Raw genomic sequence first — 26,462 nt, forward strand, 5'->3', positions numbered from 1 at the left:
GAGTAGCACACCCAAGCTGACAGATTTTTTTTAATAGAAATGTGATTATATGGTCTCTACTGCCACCTGCTGCCCAACTGAATGAAGGACTGCCAACTTTGCACTAATCCCCAGAAAACAATACACATGAAGGCTAAAATAAATGCCTCATTTTAGTGGTATTCTCTGCCTCAAAAGAATACCCTCCCCAAGACTTGAGTTGGGAGTCAGGGCAGACAGTGATAATGAGTAGTTCATAGGAAGGTAGTACTGCTATGAACTGCTAAGGTCACTCTGCTACAGACAATAGAGATGCAGAGAGTTGAGAAGTCTCCAAGATTACAAAGCTGGTTTCTCATCCTCTATTAATACCTTACAATCAGTGGTAGCAGGCAAGATGTGGTGGAAAAATCAAGGTGCTTTGCAGATCGCTGTTCATTTTCTAATATCTATGATGATTTGCATTTATTTGCCCAAGTCTGAGGACCACTGTCAACTCTGCCTTTCTTGTGGTGGTAATGACTCAATTTTAGGTTTTCTCTAGTTACCTGGCAGAAGAGACATCTAGTAAATTTAAATTTAAAACTCTCTTCCGAGATTGTAGCAACACTTTATTACTGTTTTTCCAGAAGAGACCCAAGAATATATACAACCATAATAAGCTCTTGAATTTTATTTTTAATAGAATTGTTTGGGGCAGGTGGTAGATAGCATATTGGTTATGCAAAGAGATTCTCATGCCTGAGGCTCCAAAATCCCAGGTTCAATCCCCCACACCACCATAAACCAGAGCTGAGACATGCTCTGGTGGAAAAAAAAAAATGTGTACACCAAATGTCTACAACTTGCAAGTAAGGTGCCCCGCCCTTTTGCTCTCTCTTTTGTACACAGCACATTCATTTTAAACCTACTTCCTACCCCTTGTGTTTGTCCCATCAGATGGTTATGAAGGTACCATGGAATCCATACGGTATTTGCACTGGTACCTCTGCTCGGCCCAGTTCTTCAAAGTTCTTGGCATCCAAGACTAGGAGGAAATTGCTTTCATTCTAGAAAAGGAAAGACAATACTGAAAAAGTTATCTTTCTTTTTTTTACCAAAGCTCAGTTTAGCACCTACCTAGAACTTTATTTGTTTATTAATACTTATTTATTCCATTTTGTTGCCCTTGTTTTATTGTTGTAGTTATTGTCGTTGTTATTGATGTTGTGTTGGATAGAACAGAGAGAAATGGAGAGAGGAGGGGCAGACAGAGAGGGGGAGAGAAAGATAGACACCTGCAGACCTGCTTCACAGCTTGTGAAGTGTCTCCCCTGCGGGTGGGGAGCCGGGGCTCCAACCAGGATCCTTACCCCAGTCCTTGCGCTTTGCGCCACGTGCACTAATCCGCTGCGCTACCACCCAACTCCCTATTTATTTTTTTTAAATTAATTATCATTCTTTATTGGATAGAGACAGCCAGAAGGGAAGGAGGAGAGAGAGGAAGAGAAAGTGACACCTGCAGCCCTGCTTTACCACTTGTGAAGCTTTCCCCTGCAGGTGAGGACTGGAGGCTTGGACCTGGGTCCTTGCGCACAGTAATATGTGCGCTTAACCAGGTGCACCACCACCCAGCCCCAAAAGTTACCTTTCTTTTAATAAAAAAAAAAATCTGTCTGTCCTCCTCTACCGGGCTATAACACTCCTAAAAGACAGCCTGTCTTACACATGCTCATACCTATCCCCAGCTCCTAGCACACTGCTTTGCTTACCCATTCACTACATGTTTGCCAGATTACTAAGCTGAGGAAGAAAAAATGAGTAAGAAAGTTCATACTCAACGCAAAGAAATTAAGTTATTTATATCAATCACCTTTTTATAATTATTTTTTAAATATTTTATTTATTTATTTTTAATAAAGGAGAGATACATAGAGAAAGATACAGAGAAAAACCAGCTATGGCTTATGGTGGTGTTGGAGACTGAACCTGGGACCTCAGAGCCTCAGGCATGAAAGTTATTTGCATAACTATGAATGGTGTCTCCCTAATCCATATCAATCACATTTATAGGCTTTCTTTGAGTTTAAAACCTTTTTATTACCCTTATTCAATCTTCTAAGAATAAAAATATTCTTTTTTATTATATATTTATTTATTGGATAGAGACAGGAAGAAATTGAAAGGGAAGGAGGTGACAGGGAGAGAGACAGAGAGATACATCAATATTCTTTTCTAAAATTAAAAATGCCTCTATTTTATATTACTTTGGAGCTGCCCAAAAGTTGGTATTGCAAGACAGACTGAAATTTGCCCTGCGCTAATTAGAGGAGTAATGAAGTAAATATTAGACAAAGGGTTGGGATTTAAATATTGGTTTTATTAATGAGACCTGAAGTAATTCTTTTTCAACTCCTTTCATTTATAAATTTCATATGTGCAGCCCAGGAGATAGCACAGTGACTAAAGAGCTGAACTTACAAGTCTGAGGTTCCGAGTTTGATCTCTGGCATCACGTGCCAGACTGATACTGTGGCGCTCTCTCTCTCTCTCTCTCTTCTCTCTCGTTCTCGCTCTCTCTCTCTCCTGTTAATAAATACATTTTAATTAATTAATTTTTGATAGAACAAAGAGAAATTGAGATGGGAATGTGGAGATAGACAGAGAGAGACAAAGACAGCAGCACTGCTTCACCATTTGTAAAGCTTCCTCCCTGTAAGTGGGGACTGGATGCTTGAACCCAGGTCCTTGCATACAGTAATATGTGCGGTAAACCAGGTAAGCTACCTACCCCTTCCAATACATAAATAAATAAATAAAATGGTACTCCACAAAGTGGTTCTTATGACTAAGATAAAATGTAAGAAGATTGTTTATCAACAAGCACTGAACATTTGGAAATAAATTCCTACGCAAATATAAACAAACTATTATACAAAAACTTTTTTCTCCTGCACCACAAATCAACCACACCAAGTGGTCATTTTTCCTCTTTTTTTTTCTTTTTAACTTTATTTGATAGAACAAAGATAAATTGAAAGGGGAGGGATAAAGAGAAAGAGAGACAGAGAGACACCTGCAGTACTGTTTCACTATTTGTGAAGCTTCCCCCTCCTACCTGGCAGGTAGGAACCAGGGGCTTGAACCTGGGTCCTTGCACTTGATAACATGTTCTCTCAACTGTGTGCACCACCGCCTGGACCCACAAATAAAACTTTGAAACAGTAATAAAATATGGATTAAGTAAAAGGGTACATTAGAAGTAAGGTGAGGAAGAGAAAGGAGAGGGTACCATGCTGGAATAAAAAACAAACTATATAGCTGGGGAAACAATATAATAGTCATGCAAAAGACTTTCATGTCTAAGGCTCTGAAGTCCCAGGTTCAGTTCCCCAGCACTGTCATAAGCAATGTTCCAGTCTATTTTTCTCTCTGAATCTCTCTCTCTAAAATAAATAAATATTTTTAAATAAAGAAAACAAACTATTCACAAAATCACTAGATATAATCCTTAAAGGGTTCAAAATAGTGCTACTTTTTTCCTTTGTTGCCAGTGTTCTTCACTGGGCCTTTGCACCTGCATAATTCTACCTCCCAGTGTACTTTTTTTTTTTAAGAGTGGAAAGAGAGAGAATGTGAAGGAGAGGAACCACAACATGGGTTATGAAGTTTCTTCTTTTGTATGGTGCTCCCATCTGGTGTCCAGGGCTTCAATACAGGTCCTCATGCATGTCAAAATATGCTCTACTGGGTGAGCTACCTTTCGGCCCCTGGTACTTTTCTTGTTATGCAAATACTTTTACCTGGTTAGGGGTGATCACTACAGAAAGAATAACCCCACTATCTTCTTCACTGGCTCCTGGTACTGGAACAAAAACAGGTTCTGAAGGATAAAAGCCATCTTCTCTCCAAACCTGCACGTCCAACACAAAAAAAAAAGGATTTCATAAGAATAATTATGAGCTGAAAGTTTTTCTTTCTTCTATCTTTTTCTTTCCATTCTATTTTTATTTGATAGGACAGAGAGAAATTGAGAGAGGAGGCAAGGGGATATGGAGATGAGGAGAGAAAAATAACCATCAAGAGACCCGCTTCAGCACTCAACAGGTTGGAAGAAGGGGCTTAAACCTAGGTCCTTGCACATGGTGATATGTGCGCTTAACTGGCTACTCCACCAACCAGCCTCCTGAGCTGAACGTTTCCTATAGTTTTGTCACTCCTTAAATGAATTCTGGTGTCAATATAATATCACAACAGTAAAAGAATCAGACTTGGTGAGTTGAGAATATAAAGAAAGGGAGCTTTTGCAGGTCCAGATTACAGCATTATTAAACACAATTCATGTAACTATAATTTCCCAATCACCTGAAACATAGGTACTGCAACAACCGTAGCTCCATGATTTCTCTTAAAATAACATCAAGCATAAAATTAGTTTTCCAAATATCTATTTCATTAAAATCCCTAGAGGGAGCAGAACTCTAACCCTAGGTGATTATGTGTTCTCAAACTTAAATAGCTAATCTGCATAAATGTTAAAGAATCTCAAATGCCACCTCTAACAAGACAAAATAATACAAAGGGTTTGAGAAGTCTTTAAGAGTTCAGAAAAGGAAAGATATTTTTATTACCTTCAGAGTTTTGTTCACCACATCAACCTTGATCAGAGAATCTCCCACCAAATGCCGAAAACCACAGCCGTAGAAGAAATGATACTTCTTGCCATTGAATTGGCCATAGTTTATCTGAGGAAATTCAATACCCCCTTCTACTTCTAGGTCCTCATTATGCAGATTTTCATGAGAGCACCAAATCTAAAAGAAGATCCAAAAGATTTTATAATGATTGCTTAACTCTTAATTAACCTATTTCCTTCCATTACAGATCAGATATAAGCTAAAATTATGTAAGAGTTTGTGATAGGACTTGGAAACCGAGATTCGATACCACTTTTTTATTGTTCTTCTTTCCACCGCATACATCAGTGCATACAAAACTATAAAGGATTTTTTTTCATAGCTCTTATGCTATCCCTCTTCCCCCCCACCCCCCACAAAATGCTTGTATGTCATGGCGCAAAGCGCAAGGGCAGGTGTAAGGATCCTGGTTCAAGCCCCGGCTCCCCACCTACAGGAAGTCACTTCACAAACAGTGGATGGAGCAGGTCTGCAGGTATCTATCTTTCTCTCCTCCTCTCTGTCTTCCCTTCCTCTCTCCATTTCTCTCTGTCCTATCCAACAACAGCTATGACAATAATAACAACTACAACATGCACAACAACAACAAGGGCAACAAAATGGGAAAAATAGCCTCCAGGAGCAGTGGATTCGTAGTGCAGGCACTGAGCCCTAGCAATAACACTGGAGGCAAAAATAAATAAATTTTAAAAAATGTTTGTATGTAGCCATCAAATGGCATAGAGGGTAGAAGTTTTTATTCTGCTAAAGCTAAGAGATAGCTTAGCCTGTGGTAAACAAATTATCCAAACAATGGAGCTGATCAGTACCAATCTCAAATGCTTAGACTTTCCATAACCACTAGGAAATTTCATATAACTTATTTTTCTTTTTTTTAATTTTCTTTGTGATAACATGTGTACTCATCAAATGTGCCACTGCCTAGTTCCTTGTTTTTGCTTTTTACCACAGCACTTAGCTCTGGCTTATAGTAGGGCTGGGGATTGAACCTGCAACCTTTGGTGCCTCAGGTAGTAAAGTCTTTTTGTATAACCATTATGCTACCTCCCTAAGCCTACATATATCTGTTTCCAGACACTAACAGAATAAGTACACAAAGTGCTCACTTCCATTTAAAAGTCTGCAATTCTTACAGCAAGTTTGAAGACCTTTTATTGTTTGGCTGAATGGTATGAAACTTAGCACCAAACACTGAGAAGCAAAGTCAATGAATAAAGGGCCAAGTGGTAACACATCTGGCTGAGTACTCATTACAGTGTGCAAAGACCCAGGTTCAAGTCCCCAGTCCCCACCTGCAGAGGGGAAGCTCTGCAAATGGTGAAGCAGAGCTGTAGGTGTCTCTCTACCTTTCTATTTCCCCCACCCTCTCGATTTCTAGCTGTCTCTATCCGATCAATAAATAAATACAAAAAAATAAATGTAAAAAAAAACAAAAACCAAAGTCAATGAATAACATTCACCAAAGGGGTAGGGAAAATATCTTAATGGTTATCCAAAAAAAAAAAAAAATCTAGTGGGGGTTGAATTGTTATGTGAAAATGTTATGCATGTACAAACTATTGTATTTTACTGTCAACCATAAATCATTAATCCTCCAGTAAAGAAATTTTTTTAAAAAGACTCTCCTGGGGTCAGGAGGTGGCATACCTGTTTGAGTGCACACGTTACAAGGCACAAGGACCCAGGTTTGAGTCCTCGGTACCCACCTGCAGGAGGAAAGCTTCACAAGTGGTGAAACAGGGCTGCAGGGGTCTCTTTGTCTCTGTCCCTCTCTATCACCCCCTTCCCTCTTGATTTCTGGCTGTCTCTGCCCAATAAATAAATAAGGAAGAAGGGAAAAAAAAAAAGACTCTCATAATGTTAGTCAACTTCAGTTCCCAGCTTCAATGTCCTGTCCCACCTCTCCCCATTTCCCACCCCTACCATAAGCCAGAGCTAAGCAGTGCTCTGGGAGGGAACAAGTTTCACTAAAGTTCAAAGACTTAGTCTAATGTACATCCATACCGTTCCATCAGCCTGTTTCACAGCACTAGCTGATGAATAGGACAATGGGCTGAGGTTCTCTTCTTCAGGGGTATCCAAATTAACATTTAAGGGCAAAACAAATCTTCGAGGAAAAGATCTGGCTACTGAATTATAAACCTGTTCAGGAGAAATAAATGCACAGGTATGGAAATTGTTATTCACCAGGTAAGAGTATGTCACAATTATTTTTTTAAATTTTATTATTTATTTATTTATAAAATGGAAGTATTAACAAGACCATAGGATAAGAGGGGTACAACTCCACACAGTTCCCACCACCAGAACTCCATATCCAATCCCCTCCCTTGATAGCTTCCCTATTCTTTATCCCTCTGGGAGTATAGACCCAGGATCATTATAGGATGCAGAAGGTAAAAGGTCTGGCTTCTGTAATTTCTTCCCTGCTGAACATGGGCGTTGACAGGTTGATCCATACTCCCAGTCTGTCTCTCTCTTTCCCCAGTGGGGTAAGAATCTGGGGAGGTGGGGCTCCAGGACACATTGGTAGTCACAATTACTTAGATCAGTCAATATTACCCACCTTCCTAAGTAATTATGTAAATACCATTTTCATGCATTTGTTTATTCAACAATTATCTGCTGAGTACCTATAATAGACACTGAGAATACAACAATGAACAAAGCAAAGTTTCTATTCTCATAGGACTTAGATTCTAGTGGAGAGTGATAATAAATAGGAACGTAAATATGTTATTTATTTAGTGTCAAATGAGCACATAATTGTATAGCCTAAGTTCTGATAGTGATAAGTGCCAATAAGGAACAAACTGCAGAAAGTGGTGCTTCCTTCTTCAGGTTTGGTCACTGTGCAGAAAAAAGTCACTTCAGTACCCCTGGGTTAGTCACACACTGCATATTCTGAAGAAAAGTTTGTTTTAATCACTGAACCTAGGCTGGCACCTAGGAATTTGCTTTTATAAGATTTTGAGTGATAAGAATGTTTTTACCTGTGTGAGGTCTTGAGTCACACTGCAGTAGTATGCCAAGGTGATTGCTACCCAATCAAAAAAAAAAAGAAAAGAAAAAACTCTGGACAATCAGAGTTCAATCTTGAAAATGCTTCAAACAGCCAGACAAAGAACTATCAAAGATTCAGCAACCACATTTTTAGGGGTATACCACAAGAATTGGAAACAAAGCCTCAAGTAAATACTTGCCAAAGCAAAATTCATTAACAGCATTATTTGCAATAGTCAAAAGGTGAAAACAACCAAACTGTCTACAAATGAACAGATGGACAAAATGTAGCATAAACATGCAGTGGACAACAAGGGCAACAAAAGGGAAAATAAATATATATTAAAAATTTAAAATAAAATATGCAGTGACATATTACTTAAGCTTAAAAATAAATGAAATTCTGATACATGCCATAGCATGGGTATTGAAATAACTGTGCTAAATGTAATAAGCAGATACACACACAAAATATTGTATGATCTTGCTTATAATGAGGTACCTACCACAACAAATTCATAGAAGCAAAGTAGAATAGAGGTTGTTAATGGTAACAGAAATGGAAATAAAGAGTTGTTATTTAATGAGTATGAAAAAGTTCCAACAGTGGAGAGTGGGAATGGTTGTACAACACTGTTAATGTATTTCATGCCATTGAACTGTATACCTAAAATGGCTAAAATGATAAATTTCATGTTAAGTTTAGTTATCACATTAAAAAATAGTGCAGATATTATCATTAGAGAAATATAAATTAAAACTGCATTGAGAGGTCGGGTGGCAGTGCACCTGGTCAAGCACACATGTCACAATGCTTGAGGACCCTGGTCCTCAGGGGGAACTCCACACATAGTAAAGCGGTGGTCTCTGTCTCCCTCTCTATCTCCCTTTACCTCTCTATTTCTATTTTATTAAGAAACATTCTAAGAAATCTAAAAAGAGACACACTGGGGTTCCATCGCACACCTGTGAGAATGACTTGTAATCACAAAACAGGAAATAAGTGTTGATGAGGATATGGAAAAAGAGGAACTCTGTTACACTGCTGGTGGTAAAGCAAACTGGCTCAGGCATTATGGAAAACAGTATGGAGAATGCTTAAAGTAATAAAAATGAAAATATCTTATGAGCTATATATAGCAATACTACTCTTAAGCATTTACCCAAAAGATAAAAAAAAAAATTAAAAAATTGAAGGGTTATATGCATCCCCCTGTTTATTGTTGTATTATCCACAATAGCCAAAATACGGAAGTAACCTAAATACCCACCAGAAGATGACTCAGTGGGATACTACTCAGCAATTTAAAAAGACTGTGTAGAGCCGAGTGGTGGTGCGCCTGGTTGACTGTACACATTACAGTGTGCAAGGGCCTTGATTCAAGCCCTCGGTTCCCACCTGCAGGTAGAAGCTTCACAGGTGGTGAAGCTGTACTACAGTAATATCTCTCGCTCTCTCTCCCCTCCTCACTTCCTTTCTAGCTCCCCTTCTTCCTCAGCTTCTGTCTCTACCCAAAATAAAAATAAATAAATAAAATATATATAACAAAAAGACCATATTGTATCCTCTGGGACAAAATAGATGGAACTGGAGGTAATTATGCTTACTTAGTGAAGTAAGGAAGTGAAAAACAACTACCAGATGATTTCACTCATACAGGGAATTGAAACACATGAACTTACAAACAACAACAACAAAAAAAAACAGTAGCTAACCAACCTCTAAGACATTGGGAGAACTATGGTGGTTATCCTGGGTAGGGGTAGCAGGGGGGGTGGTCACAGAACTTTGGTGGTGGGTATGGTGTGGAACTATATCACTATTATCTCATAATCTTCTAAATCGCTAATAAAAAAAAAAACCTAAATAAGTAGAGCAGAGGGTCATATGAAAAGGTACTTAGGGTCAGGTGGTAGAGTACTCAGTGCCATGCACACACTACTATGCACAAGGACCCAGATTTAAGCTCCCAGTCCCCACCTGCAAGGTGGTAATCTGACAGAATTTTAACAATGGGCTCAAACTGCTAATACATTTCTAATCATGACATTTTCTTTAAAATATTTAATTACCTATAATCTTAGACCAGTGAGAACAGAAGCAACTGGTGGTGTCACTTTATAAGATATTGCTATATGTGAATAACATTAGAGGACAAAAATTATGGTGAGGTCTTGTATAATACAGCAAATACTAGCAATGAGATTTTCAAAGTCAATTCAATTTCTAAATAATTTGGTTATAACAATAACTATCTATTGCCTTCTTAAACCCTAAGACAGCAGGAACCTTCTCCATTCTCTGTATAACCCATATTTCTCCCAGTCCTGGAACCTGTGGGGTAGGGCTCACTTTTCTGCATGCTTCTCTCAATTCATACCAATTCACATTGCATCTGCTGATCTCAACCTAATCAGTGCAATCAGTACCACCTCAGCATGTTTCACTTTGGACTGTGTCCAGAAACATCAGGCATGGAATGTCAATCCTCCAGCTTTATTACTCTGCCACCAAGTTCCAGATGCTACCAAGATGACAACCTGACTTCCTTAGGCATATGACCCCACCAATGTGTCCAGGAGCACTGCCTCTACAGAGCCCTGCCCCACTAGGGAAAGAGACAGATTGGGAGTATGGATCAACCTGCAAATACCCATGTTCAGCAAGGAAGCAATTACAGAAACCAGACCTCCCACCTTCTACATCCCATAATGACCCTGGGTATGAAGACTACGGAAACTATCAAGGGAGGGGACTGGATAAGGAGGTCTGGTGGTGAGAATTTTGTGGAGTCGTGCCCTTTTTATCCTATGGTCTTGTCAATATTTCCATTTCATAAATAAATTTTAAAACTTTAATTAAAAAATGTAAAACCAATCTTCTTATTTTCCAAAGAGAAACAGTTAATTCAAAACCACAGTCATAACTTAGATAGTTCAAAATTATTTGCACAACTACTGACAAATTAGAGATATTTACCTGATCAAGTCCTTCCCCAGATTTTCTAAGGTTCTGCAATTGATAAACTTCAAGACTTTGTCCATTATCTTGACAACATAAATCAATTACAACACAGTTCTGGTCCTCAAATGCATTGATTTGGTGAAAATTAACAATAGATTTGCTGTAATACATCCCTGGAAGAATCTATAAATCAAAATTACAATTAAAAAAGAAGGGGCCTGGCAGTAGCGCAGCAGATTAAGTGCACATGGACCAGCGTAAGGATCCCGGTTAGAGCTTCTGGCTCCCCACCTGCAGAGGGGTTGCTTCACAGATGGTGAAGCAGGTCTGTATGTGTCTATCTTTCTCTCCCCCTGTCTGTCTTCCCCATCTCTCTCCATTTCTCTCTGTCCTATCCAACAACAATGACAGCAATAACAAAAATAAACAAGGGCAACAAAAGGGGAAAAATAGCCTCCAAGAGCTATGGATTTGTAGTACAGGCACCAAGCCCCAGAGATAACCCAGGAGGCAAAAAAGAAAAAAAAAAGAAACACTTTATCTTTCCCCCCACACACACACCTTTAGGAAACAGATCTACAAATTCAAAATAAGTAAATGTCCCTTGAGTGTTGGTGGAAGGGTAGCATAATATTTATGCAAACAGAACTTCATTGCTTGAGGCTCTAAGGTCTCAGGTTCAATTCCCCACACCACTTTAAGCAAGAGCTAAGCAGTGCTCTGGGGAAAAAAAAAATAATAATCCCTCTAAGTGAGAGCTCTGATAGGAATAAGAATTCAGAATATAAACACAAATATGTTCTGATTTAAACAAGCAAAGATCTTATTCAACTCATATTAATCAGTGAAATGGGATTATCTGGGGCTTTAAAAGATTTATTTTGGGGACCAGGTAGTGGCACAGCTGGTTGAGCACAGATGTTACAATGCACAAGGACCTAGGTTCAAGCCCCTGATCCCCAACTGCAGGGGGGAAGCTTCACCGAGTGGTGAAGCAGATCTGAAAGTGTCTTTCTCCCTCTTATTTATTTATTTATTTGCTTCCAGGGTTATCACTAGGGCTTGGTGCCTGCACTACAAATCACTGCTCCTGAAGTCTATTTTCTCCATGTTGTTGTTACTGTTGTTATCACTATCGTTGTTGGATAGGAGAGAGGGAAATTGAGAGGAGGGGAAGACAGAAAGGTGGAGAGAGGGAGTTGGTGGTAGCACAGTGGGTTAAGCGTAAGTGGCACAAAGCACAATGCCCAGCTCTCCACCTGCAGGGGGGTCGCTTCACAGGCGGTGAAGCAGGTCTGCAGGTGTCTATCTTGCTCTCTCTCCCCCTCTCTCTCTTCCCCTCCTCTCTCCATTTCTCTCTGCCCTAACAATGATGACATCAATAACAACAATAATAAAAGAAAAAAACAACATGGGTAACAAAAGGGAAAATAAATAATTTTTTTTTTAATTTTTTAAAAAATAAAGGGGGAGAGATAGACACCTGCAGACCTGCTTTACTGCTTATGAAGCAACCCTCTGCAGGTGGGGAGCTGGGGGCTCAAACTGGGATCCTTGGTCCAGTTCCTGAGCTTTGACATCAATAACAACAACAATGATAACTACAACAATAAAAAACAACCAGGGCAATAAAAGGAAATAGATAAATATTAAGAAAAAAAATTAAAATAATAATAATAATAAGGGGCCGGTTGGTAGCACAGCGGGTTAAGCATACATTGAGCAAAGTGCAAGGATAGGCATAAGGATGCCATTTTGAGCCCCCCGGCTCCCCAACTGCAAGGGAGTCACTTCATAAATGGTGAAGCAGGTCTGCAGGTATTTGTCTTTTTCTCCCCCTGTCTTCTCCTCCTCTCTCCATTTCTCTCTGTCCTGTCCAATAATAACAGCAGCAATAACAATAATAACAACAACAAAGGCAACAAAAATGGAGAAAAAATGACCTCCAGGAGCAATGGATTCATGGTGTAGGCACTAAGTCCCAGTGATAACCCTCGAGGCAAAAAAAAAAAAATAAAGTTGAGATATTTTTAAAAGGTATTTAAATAACATGATGTGGCACTGATAGGAGTGTGATGTTTACATATCAAAAAGTCATAAGAACTACTAATTAAAGTATCATTGTAAAAATTATAGGAGATCTTTGCATAAAAGCATACTGCTGGGGCTGGGTGGTGGCACACCTGACTGAGCACACATGTTACAATGCTCAAGAACCGAGGTTCAAGCCCCCAGTCCCTACCTGCAGGGGAAAAGCTTTGCAAGTGGTGAAGCAGTGTTCCAGGTACCTCTCTATCCTCTGTCTCTTTCCCTATCAACCCCTTCCCTCTCGATTTCTGTTTCTATACAATAAATAAAGATAACTAAAGAAATTAAAAACAAAAAAACATACCTGTTAACAAATATGAAGTGGAAAAAATGAGCTAAGACGGTTTCCTACATACCATAGCACATAATTAAAATGATAAAAACTATTTCCTGTAATTTTCTAACATGCAAAGACTAATAATTAAAACTAGCCCTATCTGTAGAAGACAGTATCTTTGATTATGAGCCTCTTATGTAAGTAATACATACTGAAGGCAAAAATCAACTAAACAGAAATTTTTGCTTGTGTCTAAATGCCTTCATTATAAATATGTTCAAAATAGTGGCCCAGGAAGTGATGCAGTAGCTAGAGTACTGAACATAAAATCATGAAGTGGTCTAGGAGATGGAACAATGGGTAAAGTGTACTTTCAAGCATGAACTCCTAAATTTAATCCCTGGCTGTGCATGTACTAGAGTTCTGTCTGATTCTTTCTCCTATTGTATCTCTCATTAACAAATAAGTAAAATCTATTTAAAAATTAGACATGGAGTCTCAGTATCACACATGGCACAGTGATGCTCTTGTTCTCTCTCTCTTCCTCTCTCATAAACATTTTTTAAATAAGTAAATATAATAAAAATACTTTACCTGTCCAGTGTGCTTATCCACTACATGAAACCGTGTATTATACTGGGGTTCCCAGCTTATTGCGTCTGCAAAGGCCTTTCCCCGAATTTTAGAAGTGATGATTTTCCCCAGATTTATCTTTAGAGGCTGTTCAATGAAGATTATATAGTTCCTTGTCATTCCTAAAAGGTCCCAGCAAACAATAAAATATTATTTGGCTAGAGTTATCTGAAATAGAACAAAAGTAACTTATTGAAATGCTAGATACTATTGCAGGCCGATGTAGACAAATGCCAGACAAAATAATTCTTCACTGTCTGCCAGCTCTGCTATACAATTCCTGATCCTACAGTAAAAGGGAACTGCTTGAAATAAGTTGGGTTGAATGCCCTCAGTTTTCTTTGGCTTTTTAACTTTTTTGTTTATTTTTCTTAAAATGTCTTAGCTTACAAACTGTCTTTTAGACTTTGTGAAAACTGGTGGTTTTGGGATAAGCGGGGAATATGACACAAGAATTTTGGTGGTAGGTGCAGTGAACTGAGTGCACATATGGGTCTGAAACTATATGCCTGAAACCCTGTAACTTTAATTTTGCAAGCCAATGTTAAATCACTAATAATGAAAACCGTTTGAGTGGCCCAGGAGGTGGCACAGTAAATAAACCACTGGACTCTCAAGCACCAGCTCCTGAGTATAATCCCCAGCATCACATTGCCAGAATGCTGTTCTCTTCCTCTTCTCTCTCTTCTCTTTTCTCCTCTTCTCTCTCCCCTCCTTTTACTCCCCAAAAATAAATAAATATTTTTAAATTATTTAAAAAATAAGTAAATATCAATAATTTGAATGAGGAACAAAAATAAAGCATAATGTTAAAATCTCATTTATGATCTGGACCTTCACTTTTTTTTAAATTTATTTCTTTATTGGGGAATTAATGTTTTACATTCAACAGTAAATACAATATTTTGTACATGCATAACATTCCCCAGTTTCCCATTTAACAATACAACCCCCACTATGTCATTTATCATCCTTCATGGACCTGTATTCTCCTCACCCAGCTACCCACCCCAGAGTCTTTTACTTTGGTGCAATACTCCAATTCCATTTCAGGTTCTACTTGTGTTTTCTTTTCTGATCTTGTTTCTTGGGTTCCTTAGGATATATCCCCAGGAGGGGAATTGCAGGGTCATAGGGTAGGTCCATTTCTAGCCTTCTGAGAGTTCTCCAGACTGTTCTCCACAGAGGTTGGACCAATTGACATTCCCACCAGCAGTGCAGGAGGGTTCCTTTGACCCCACACCCTCTCCAGCATTTGCTGCTGTTACCTTTTCTGATGTATGACATTCTCACAGGAGTGAAGTGATATCTCATTGTTGTCTTGATTTGCATTTCTCTGACAATCAGAGACTTGGAGCATTTTTTCATGTGTTTCTCAGCCTTTTGGATCTCTTCTGTGGTGAATATTCTGTCCAAGTCCTCCCCCCATTTTTGGATGGGGTTATTTGTTGTCTTGTTGTTGAGTCTGGCAAGCTCTTTATATATGTTGGTCATTAACCTCTTGTCTGATGTATGGCATGTAAAGATCTTCTCCCATTCTGTGAGGGGTCTCTTGGTTTGGGTAGTGGTTTCTTTTGCTGTGAAGAAGCTTTTTAATTTGATGTAGTCCCATAGGTTTATACTTGCCTTAGTCTTCTTTGTAATTGGATTCGTTTCATTGAAAATGTCTTTAAAATTTATAAGTAAAAGAATTCTGCCAATATTTTCCTCTAAGTATTTGATGGTTTGTGGTTTAACATCCAAGTCCTTGATCCACTTGGAATTTACTTTTGTATTTGGTGAAATACAGTGATTCAGTTTCATTCTTCTGCATGTTTCAACCCATTGTTTCCAACACCATTTGTTGAAGAGACTCTGCTTTCCCCATGTAATAGTCTGGGCCCCTTTGTCAAAGATTAGATGTCCATAGGTGTGGGGCTGGACCTTTACTCTTTAGTTATTCTGCTATTTATACTACTGGGTTGTCAGGAAATTCATGATGCACTTTCTGTGCAAAAATGCATCATGACTTTTTCGACAACCAAACAGATCAAGGAAACAGACTGGAGGGCAAAAGCTTCAGGAGTGGTGAAGCAGTGCTGCCGGTGTCTCTTTGTCTCTCTCCCTTTCTACCTCCCCCCTGTCAATTTTTTTGTCTCTGTCGAATAATAAGTAAATAAAATATTTTAAGTATATGATTAAGGTTAAAAGTGTATAATTGAACAAAATTAACTTAAATGGCATGAAAATATAATTTTAGTAAAATCTTATTATAATATAGTACTTGTGAAACTAGTCCCTCTACTACATGGACAAGGCAGGTCCCGCTGTAATTTGATTTATTACTGAACTCACCAAAACTATGATAGTACGAAGGCTTCATTCTCTCTGCAGAAGTGATAGAACAAATCACCTGGGCTCCATGGATTGTCTCCCCATGGTCTACCTTCTCTGGCGGAACCCGAATAACATTATAGTAAGATCCTGGAAAATGGGAAAGGGTATCTTAACTGTTTCACATACATTCTAAGAAATAGATAATCCATACTTTTGTGAACCACACAAAAAAGGCAGGAGGTAAGAGATTTCTGCAATGTGCATGATACCCATTAATTAAGGGTCATTTTAAACAAAACATGAATACAAAAAAAAAAATGGAGTAACTTTGTGAACAGCATTAGTTAAGGTTTTGCAATAACAAAGTAATCAATGGTTTGTTATATTTTAATGCTCTTAAATGGTTCTTGAAAATGAACTCAATTTCTATTCAAAGGAAAAGATCCATTACCAGCCAGGAATATCCTCAAATTTTCTTTGTTCTTTTCCACACAGTCTACTACCAGCAGCTAGAGCCACCACTTACACCCACGTTGAACTCCTTTAACCTGGGTCCCATATCACTGAGTCTCTTCTACATTCACTTAAGCTCTCCTTCTCTGACTATTCTTTATTGTTGATGTTGATTCCTCAAGAATCAACTCCAGTGTCCACTCAACCCCATCCAAAGGCATTTCATGCCCCTTCTTTATTCCTTGAATATACTGACTAGTGCCATTGTACCCTAATCCTCTAATTGCTTATCTATTTCTCAGTAGGCTGGTGAGATATGCAAGGACAGGAATTATATCTGACTCATCATTGTATCCTCAGTAATATCTAGTAGGTTCACTGTAAGTAGCTATTGATAAATTATCGGCATATATTTGCTAGTTAATTTAATGAATAAACGAATATTGAGATCATATTGAATTACCTTTCTCATTTCTCATATTTAAATTACCAGTGCAGGAGGTTGGGTAGTGGTACACCTGATTGAGTAAACACATTACCAAATGCAAGGACCCAGGTTCAAGCCCCACCCCCACCTGCAGGGGGGACACTTCTTGAGCAGTGAAGCAGGGATACAGGTGTCTTTCTCTCTCCCTCTCAACATTTCTCTGTCCTATCAAATGAAAATAGAAGATAAGGAAGAGAAAAGGAGAGGAGAGAAAAAGAGAAGAGAGGAGGGGAGGGGAGGGGAGGGGAGGGGGGAGAAGAGAGGAGAGGAGAGGAGAGGAGAGGAGAGGAGAGGAGAGGAGAGGAGAGGAGAGGAGAGGAGAGGAGAGGAGACGAAAGAATAGAAAAGAAAAGAAGGCTACCAGAGCAGTGTGTCCATACTGTAAATCTAACTTTTGGGAGACTCTTTAGGACTACAAAGAAATAGCATATTGGGACAAAGAAAAAAAATACAGTTCTCAAGATTTGTGAGTGAATTTCTCAGTGTGAGATCCAAGGGTTACTAGCACCAAAATCACCAGGAACTTGCTAAAATACACCAACCTGGAGGCAGAGAGAGAGAGAAAGAGAAATGCAGATTTGGGGGTGGGGGTAGATAGCATAATGGTTATACAGAGAGACTCTCATGCCTCAGACTCCAAAGTCCCAGATTCAGTCCCCTACAACCAACCACAAGCCAGAGTTGAGCAGTGATCTCGTAAAAGAGAAAAAAATTGGAGATATTTGATCCCTTCTAAGGTTTACTAAATTAGAATCTCTGAAGTTGAAGCTCAGTAGGAAGCACTCTAGACTCTCAGGTATACCAAAAGGCAGTTATCTAATCACACCTATCTAATAACTGTAAATTTTAGGAAATATAATTCAAAATCATTTAACAATGTGCCATATATTATAAACAGGTTACAAGGGTATCTGATAAATAGAGTTAATTTAAGAAATAAATGTCTTAAACTTTTTTTCAAAGATTTTTTTTTTAAAAAACCCTTTTTTAAAATAAATTATTTATTTTCCCTTTTGTTGCCCTTGTTTTTTATTGTTGTTGTAGTTATTATTGTTGTCATCGTTGTTGGATAGAACAGAGAGAAATGGAGAGAGGAGGGGAAGACAGAGAGAGGGAAAGAAAGATAGACAACTGTAGACCTGCTTCACTGCCTGTGAAGTGACTCCCCTGCAGGTGGGGAGCTGGGAGCTCAAACCAGGATCCTTACGCGGGTCTTTGTGCTTTGTGCCACGTGTGCTTAACCCGCTGTGCTACCGCCCAACTCCCTAAAGATTTATTTTCATTTGACAGACAGAAAGGGAGAGAGCAGAGACACCTCAGCTCTCATATATGGTTGTGCCAAGCACTGAACTTAGGACTTTTGGGGCCTCAGATATCACGTCTTCCAGGGTCCTAAAAATGTAATTTTTTAAACCATTAAAAAAGATAGGTGGGCAAAAAAAGTGCAGGTCAGCTTACCCACTTGCAGAAACATTTAACAATAAAGGATGTTTGTCTTTGAAGTATACAGCTTTCCCCAAGATCAGATAGCAGAGAAGAAAGAGAGCTGGGTGGAGAAGTTTCTGAGGCATCCTAGCCCTATTTGAGCCAGTAAAAAAACAAACCTGAAATAGTCACTCATATTAGTTTCATATTCACTCATACATATAAACGTGGCAACATGGAGAAGAACAACTCACCAAAGACATGTATTAACCTATCAAGTAAAACTACACAAAATTGGGACCAAGAGGTAGAACGGGTTAAGCATACATGGCACAAAGGGCAAGGACCGGCTCAAGGATCCTGGTCCCAACTTGCAGGGGTGTCACTTCATGGGCGGCAAACAAGGTCTATAGGAGTCTATCTTTCTCTTCCCCTCTCTGTCTTCCTTTATCTCTCAATTTCTCTCTGTCCTATCCAGCAACAACTGTGGGACTATGTGAAAGCCTGGTAGAGCTTAGGGAAGCTCCCCCCATCCTCAGATGGAGGTCTGGAAAGACACCTCACTTGTTAGCCTCTCTCCTTATAGAGATGAGCCAAGAGGGAAAAGTCTCCCAGACTCAGTTTCTCCTTGTTAGTCTCGCAAGCTCACAGAAATCCTACAGGCCTCTCACACTTAGTTCCCCCTGCTGTCAGCCAAATGGTTGCCTGCTTTAAGGTTCATATACTCAAAGTTCACACATCCACTTCACCTTTTGATCACAAGGGAGAACACACTCTATCACACACTCCTAACACCGGACAGTGAAAAGCCCCCAAAATCTTATTTCCTGGTGTCCTTTTTGATGTCATTAATTTACATCAAGCCTTGTTCTTCCTTCTCTATCTCACCTTACTGGTTTAACCCCTATTCTTCTCTCAAATGCCTTTGGATAATTAAATGCCTGCATCAGGAGACTGTTTTGACCTTTATGTATTGCATCAACTCTTGTCATACCAACCCCCTACCATAGGGGGCAAGCTGACCTTTAAGAAACCTGTGAATTCTGACGTATTTTGTTCGTTGTTTAACTTTCTATATTAACCCAAACCCACCTTCCAATAAATGAGTGTTTGTACCAGATTTCTTCCTGAGTCCTCTTTCGTTATCACACAGTCACTAGAACTGGTGAGGGAGGATCGGTGAGCCCCAGCAAACAACAACAGCAATGGCAACAGTAACAGTAACAACAAGGGCAACAAAATGAGAAAATGGCCTCTAGGAGCAGTAGACTTGTAGTGCAGATACTGAGACCCAGCTATAACCCTGGAGGCAAAAAAAAAAAAAAAAAAAAAACTATACAAATTCTTCATAAGTTATAAAGGGTTGGTGGGATGCCCACTAGTCTAGATAGAGATATCTAATATTTATATGTATATATATAACTTTTCAAACAAAAAGACAAATGTATAGGAACATGAATGTGCATGCCCCAAAGCAGTTTTCTGTAATCCATAATGAAAAATTATCAAAATACTCTAACAAAGCAACTAATAACCAGTTTTGAATGTGATTCAATGTGACCAATCTGGGCTTACTGATACTTGGAAACTTACCTAAGCAAATAACTTTAACCTTCTCGTTGTACACTGTCCATTTCTATAAAATGGATTAATAGTAGTACCTTTCTCAGAGTTATTCTAAGGATTAAATCATAAAATACAAGGGAAAATATTTAAAAGCAGTAAACAGTAGGCACTCAAGAAATATTAGTTATTATTATTAGCTACTGTTATTAGAAAATGCTGGAACAGGTTGCAGAAAGGAAAGAATGTGGGTGGCCAAAAAGATATGTGATATAAGGGGAGTCGGGCAGTAACACAGCAGGTTAAGCGCACATGGTGCAAAGTGCAAGGACCAGCGTAATGATTCCGGTTTGAGCCCCTGGCTCCCTACCTGCAGAGGAATCGCTTCTCAAGCGGTGAAGCAGGTCTGCAGGTGTCTGTCTTTCTCTCCCTCTCTCTGTCTTCCCCTCCTCTCTCCATTTCTCTCTGTCCTATCCAACAACAGCGACATCAATAACCACAACAATGTTAAACAAGGGCAACAAAAGGGAAATTAAATAAATAAATATAAAAAAAGAAAAGAAATGTGATATAAGGAGCTGTAAGTTAAATGACATCATAAACCTATTTTATAGCATATTACTGTCTTTAAAACAATTAAGTTTCACCCCAAAATAATTGGAAATTATCTTCCCTATATTCCTTTGCTGTAGCATTCTAAATTTCTGATACTACAATATGATTCTCCTTAAGGATTGAGAGGGTTGGATTGTAGCTCAGCGGGTTAAGCGCACATGGTGCAAAGCGCAAGAACTGGAGTAAGGATCCCAGTTCGAGCCCCCAGTTCCCCAACTGCATGGGAATCGCTTCACAAGCAGTGAAACAGGTCTACAGGTGTCTGTCTTTCTCTTTCCCTATCTGTCTTCCCCTCTTCTCTCAATTTCTCTCTGTATTCCAATCTTCTCTCAATTTCTTTGTCTTATCCTTATCAATTTTTTAAAAATTGGTAGAAATGGCCTCCAGGAGCAGTGGTTTTGTAGTGCTGGCACCAAGCCCCAGCAATAATCTTAGAAGCAAGAAAAATAATAATAATTAAGTTTGATAAATACATACTGGAAACCCCAGTCAAAAGGCACAGTGAAACACAAAGATATGAGTCATGCTGTAAAGGTCAAGTAGAAAATCAGTTGCTGGGGCCAGCCTGTGGTGTACCCAGCAAACTGCACATTACAATTTACAAGAACATGGATTAAATCCTCTGGTCCCTACCTACAGGGGGGGAAGTTTCACAGGTGATCAAAGCAATGAATATTAAAAAAAGAAGAAGAAAATCAATTGATAGACATATGAACAAAGGACCACCAGAACACATCTAATGATAAATTATATATTTTAAGTTCAATAACTGCTACTTTGGACATTTCTTTCTGAGTGAATTATTTCAGATGAAGTTTTATGTGCTTACCTCTCAACTATAATGGAAAATTGAGGGTATAATTACTTTTTAAAAGTTCCCCATCCCAACCTTACCATGTGGCCCATAGGAGTTCCCCATATTGTATGCTGTTCCATCTGGGTCATAATGAGGATGTGCAGTTGCTCCATTCACAGCAATAAATTTTCTCCAGTCTACCTATAAATGCAAGACCACCAGAGACTTCTTAGTTATATGGTATGTGAGTAGATCTCCATTTTGACGCATACAGGCTAAGAAGGTTTCAAGTATTTTAAAATAGATAAGAAAGTTATAGCCTAAGCCCTACTATCTCACCTCTGAAAAATCAAAATTAGTTTTCCTACTAAAAGGAAAAGAAACTGAGGCCAAATAAGCGACTAAACAATCAATAATAACAACAAAAAGGATAATTCACCCAGTAGGGTACATGCGATGTCATGTGCTCAGGTCCAATTCAAACCCCAGCACAGTAACACTGGGGGAAGCTCTGGTACTTTGTGGTTTCTCTCTGCCTGAATAAAAAGATCCTGACTAGATTTATCCAAGATCTTGAAAAATTTCAAAAGATTAGAAATAAAAATTAGCCATTGCAAGGAGGGGTGGGGTTAGAGGAGGGGGCCCAGCAAATAAACGCATGCTTTGTAAATTTGAGGTCCCAGGTTCAGGACCTGATGGCAGCATTACATAACCAAGGAGTACTTTGATTTATTATCTCTCATCAAATAAATAAATAAATATCTAGAGGCCAGGTGGTGGCACACCTGGTTGAGCACACATCTTACAATGTGCAAGGACCCAGGTTCAAGCTCCTGGTCCCCACCTGAAGGGGGAAATCTTTGCGAGTGGTGAAGCAGTGCTGCAGGTGTCTCTCTGTATCTCCCCCTTACCTCTTGATTTCTAGCTGTCCCTATCAAATAAATAAAGATAATAAAAAGTTTTAAAAATTAAATAAATATCTAAAAAAATGATAATTGAATGGGGAGAAAATTCAGCCTGCTAAGAGTATCAACTTGCATGCATGAGGGCCAGAGATGGCAGTTTCAGTCCCCCGTGCCACCATATCCCCATACCTGAGCAATGCTCTGCTCCTGCTCTCTCTGCCTGTCTCCTTTCCTCCTCTCTCACTCTAAGAACAAGTAAACAGTTAAAATAATTTAAATTCTGGTCTGAAATTTTACTTTAGTGAGTTAAGTAAAAGCTACATATGCTTAAACTATATCAAATCTAATTCTACCTGTAGCTAGAAAGAACATTAACTGATCAAAATAAATTTGTACTATTCTAATTCTCTTTTAGTTTATTATTTAGAGATTAAAACCAGAAATCTATAATTATCTTTAAGGAAAATCAACCCCATAGAACCCCTAATCATAACAGAAGTACATAATGACCTTAAACAAATGTTTCTTCTTGGCTAGGTCATCAATTTATGACTCTAAATATTATTTAAAGAAATTTTAGCTTCTATTTGATTCAATTTAACCTATATTTTACCTTTTCTGTTTTTTCCAGGGTTTCAATGTCCACTTTATTTATAAAATTGGTCTCAGTACTGATGTAGTAATCACCCTTGTACTGCACATAGTTGACATTTGTGTTGTCAGTTATTGCTGAAACCAAACCAGAGAATTATTCAAATGCTGCAACTTAATCAGTCGACTCTAAGCACATAATCAGAGGGAGAAAACAATGTAAATATACCAAAAAAAATTTCAAGATTTTTAAAAAATAATTTTATTAGATAGGACAAATTGAGATAGGAGGGAAGATAGAGATGGAGACAAAGATAGACACCTGAAGACCTGCTTCACCATTCATGAAGCATTTCCCCTGCAGGGTCTTGAACCCAGGTCGAGTCCTTGCACTTAGTATTATGTCTATATAGCCGGGTGTGCCACCATCCAGCCCTCAATATTTATATTTAAGTATACTGTCATATAGCATAGTAATTTAAATAATCATCATTATTTCATGCAAATTTGAGATGCATTAAAGAATACTTACCAAGCATCTCAAACTTTGACATAAAACGTTGAAAAATATTCTTGCATGGATCAGGAACTGCCAGTGTGCCAAATTCTGAGATCACAATTCGATTATTAACACTGTTGGCCTTGTATGTATCACTCTGCAGAAACTTACTCCTATACATCACTCTGCCCTTCTCTAGCCTGAACTGGTGAAGCAAAGCCATTCCATCAAACCAGTGATTGTACCTTCAAAAAAGAGCACAACCAGAAAAGCTTTATCAGAAGAGCACAGGGCCTGAGGCTGGGAGATGGCATAGCAGATAAAATACTGGACTCTCAAGCATGAGGTCCTGAGTTCTATCCCTGACATATAAAATGCCAGGGAAATGCTCTGATTCTTTGTCTATTCCTCTTTCTAATTTCCTACTCAAGGAGTCCTGAGATACCCACACAGACATGATGGGCCCAGACCTCTAACAGATCCCTCTCTCCACTGCCACTGGTCATTTCCATCAGGAACAACATAATGGAACCCTTTGTGGGCTCCTATAGGACCTTGCCCTCAATGTAGATCAACAATGGTAGGGAATGTTCCATTCTCCAAAGAAAGGTTGAGCAACATACTCTACCACTCAAGGAAGACTGGTCCTGAAATTAGTGCAGCCTGGAACGTTCCTAGCCATGACCACAGAATGTGAGCTCAGAACTACAGGGATGCAGAGGTTGCACAGGCTCCTTACTGAGTATGGGCACCAGATCAAATTGATGCAGTTTACAGTTAACAATATTTATATATAAAAATTTGGGAGTTACTCTCTTGTAAAAGATAGTATTTGGGAGTAATTCCCATATTTGGGAAGTACTCTCTTCCCTGATTCAGCTTTCTAGACCTTTTTCCAACTATGACACCATCTCCCCCAGACAATACCCTAGATCCACATGCATGTTAACTATCAGGCTCAGGCAAAACTTAGTAAAGTAATGGCCCACTGGAATATACCTAAAATAGACTTCCTAGCTTTTTCCAAAATGGAGACCCTCAAATCTTCATCTGAAATACTCCAGCCTTTAGGTTCATTATTAGTCAATAATTTATTTTGCTTTATATGTTAACTCTTTTTTCAGCCACCAGGTTCCAGATGCTACCATGATGCCAACTGAACTTCCCTGGGCAGATGACCCCACCAATGTACCCTGGAGCCCCGTCTCCCCAGAGCCCTGTCCCACTAGGGAAAGAGAGACAGGCTGGGAGTATGGATCGACCTGCCAATGCCCATGTTCAGTGAGGAAGCAATTAAAGAATCCAGACCTTCCACCTTCTGCATCCCATAATGACTCTGGGTCCATACTCCCAGAGGGATCCAGAATAGGAAAGCTTTCAAGGGAGGGGAAGGATGGGATAGGGAGTTCTGGTGTTGAGAACTATGTGGAATTGTGCCCCTCTTATCCTATGACCTTGTCAATATTTCCATTATATAAATTTTTTTAAAAGGAATAGAGAAAGGAAGGAAGGAAGGAAGGAAGGAAGGAAGGAAGGAAGGAAAGAATGAAGGAAGGAAGGAAGGAAGAAAGAAAAAAAGAAAAAAAGAAAGAAAGGAAAGAAGAAAATGGAGTAGGGGGGCTGGGCAGTGGCACAGCGGGGTAAGTGCACATGGCACGAAGTGCAAGGACCAGTGTAAGGATCCCAGTTCGAGTCCCCGGCTCTCCACCTGCAGGGGGGGTCACTTCGCAGGCAGTGAAGCAAGTCTGCAGGTGTCTATCTTTCTCTCCCCCTCTCTGTCTTCCCCTCCTCTCTCCACTTCTCTGTCCTATCCAACAACAACAACAATAAACAACAAGGGCAACAAAAGGAAAATAAATAGCCTCCAGGAGCAGTGGATTCATAGTGAAGGCACCAAGTCCCAGAAATAACCCTGGAGGTAAAAAAGAAAAAAAAATGGAGTCAAAACCAAGAAATTTTTAAATACAGGCATTCCTTATTTTACCTCACAGATACACCTGTTTCACAAACTAAAAATTCATGGCACCCCTGCTTCAAGATTACTGGTACCACTGTTTCTATAGCATGTGCTCACTCTGTCTCTGGGTCACATTTTGGTAATTCTCATTACATTTTTTCATTCTTATTATACCTATTATGTTGATCTGTAACAAGTGATCTTTGATGTTACTATTGTAATTGTCTAGTGACACCACAAACCATGTCCCTGTAAGATGGTGAATTTACCTAACAAGTATTATCTATTGCTTACTCCCAGAGGGATAAAGAATCAGGGATGCAGGGATGCAGAGGTTACAAAGGCTCTTATGCTGAATATGGGTCCCAGATCAAATTGATGGGACTTATAGTCAACAATATTTATACACCTTTCCCATATTTGGGAGCTACTCTCTTCCCTGATCAATTTTTCCAGTCCTTTTTCCAGCCATGCCACCATCTCCCCAGACAACAACTTGGGTCCACCCGCATATCAGATGTCAGGCTCGAGTAAAAACTAATAAAGTCATGGGCCCTTTGGAATATACCTAAAATAGACCTACTAGCTTTTTCCAAAATGGAGACCCCAAATCTTCATCTGCAATATTCCAGCCTTTAGGTTCATGATTAGTCAACAATTTGTATGGTTTCATATGCTAACTTTTTTTCAGCCACCAGGTTCCAGATGCTACCATGATGCCAGCCAGACTTCCCTGGACAGGCAACCCCACCAATGTGTCCTGGAGCCCTGCTTCCCCAGAGCTCTGCCCCACTAGGGAAAGAGAAAAACAGACTGGGAATATGGATTGACCTGTCAATGCCCATGTTCAGTGGGGAAGCAATTACAGAAGCAAGACCTTTCACCTTCTGCACCCCATAATAATCCTGGGTCCATACTCCCAGAGGGTTAAAGAATAGGAAAGCTATCAGGGAAGGGGCTGAGATACGACGTTCTGGTGGTGGGAACTGTGTGGAATTGTGCTCCTCTTATCCTATGGCCTTGTCAGTATTTCCATTTTATAAATAAAAATAAAAACAACAACAACAAAAGAATAGGGAAACTATCAGAGGGGAGGGGATATGGAACTCTGATGGGGGCAATTGTATGGAATTTTACCCCTCTTATATCACAGTCTTGTCAATCATTGTTAAATCACTAATTAAAAAAAAAGCCATACTGAAAGCAAAGTGTCCTGGACTAAACAAGCAGTTGT

General features: G+C 39.2%; 1 protein-coding gene across 2 annotated transcripts in view; it reads right to left on the bottom strand.

The window, feature by feature from the left end:
• Nucleotides 1-637: 637 nt before the first annotated feature.
• The window catches only part of BCO2 (beta-carotene oxygenase 2), a 40,742-nt gene continuing 14,917 nt past the window's right edge, over nt 638-26,462 (bottom strand). The window contains exons 3-12 of one of the 2 annotated variants that reach the window (XM_007536496.3): nt 23,305-23,516; nt 22,795-22,910; nt 21,375-21,477; nt 15,956-16,084; nt 13,583-13,743; nt 10,639-10,806; nt 6,660-6,797; nt 4,590-4,772; nt 3,762-3,872; nt 638-1,028 (exon numbers count right to left, since the gene is read on the bottom strand). In XM_007536496.3, coding sequence (XP_007536558.1) covers nt 915-1,028; nt 3,762-3,872; nt 4,590-4,772; nt 6,660-6,797; nt 10,639-10,806; nt 13,583-13,743; nt 15,956-16,084; nt 21,375-21,477; nt 22,795-22,910; nt 23,305-23,516 — 1,435 coding nt within the window. In that variant the 3' untranslated portion in view covers nt 638-914. The remainder of the gene's footprint in view (nt 1,029-3,761; nt 3,873-4,589; nt 4,773-6,659; nt 6,798-10,638; nt 10,807-13,582; nt 13,744-15,955; nt 16,085-21,374; nt 21,478-22,794; nt 22,911-23,304; nt 23,517-26,462) is intronic. The other variant, XM_060180066.1, reaches the window with a different exon arrangement.

This window comes from Erinaceus europaeus, chromosome 20 (assembly GCF_950295315.1).
Source record: "Erinaceus europaeus chromosome 20, mEriEur2.1, whole genome shotgun sequence".
Classification (NCBI taxonomy): Eukaryota; Metazoa; Chordata; class Mammalia; order Eulipotyphla; family Erinaceidae; genus Erinaceus; species Erinaceus europaeus.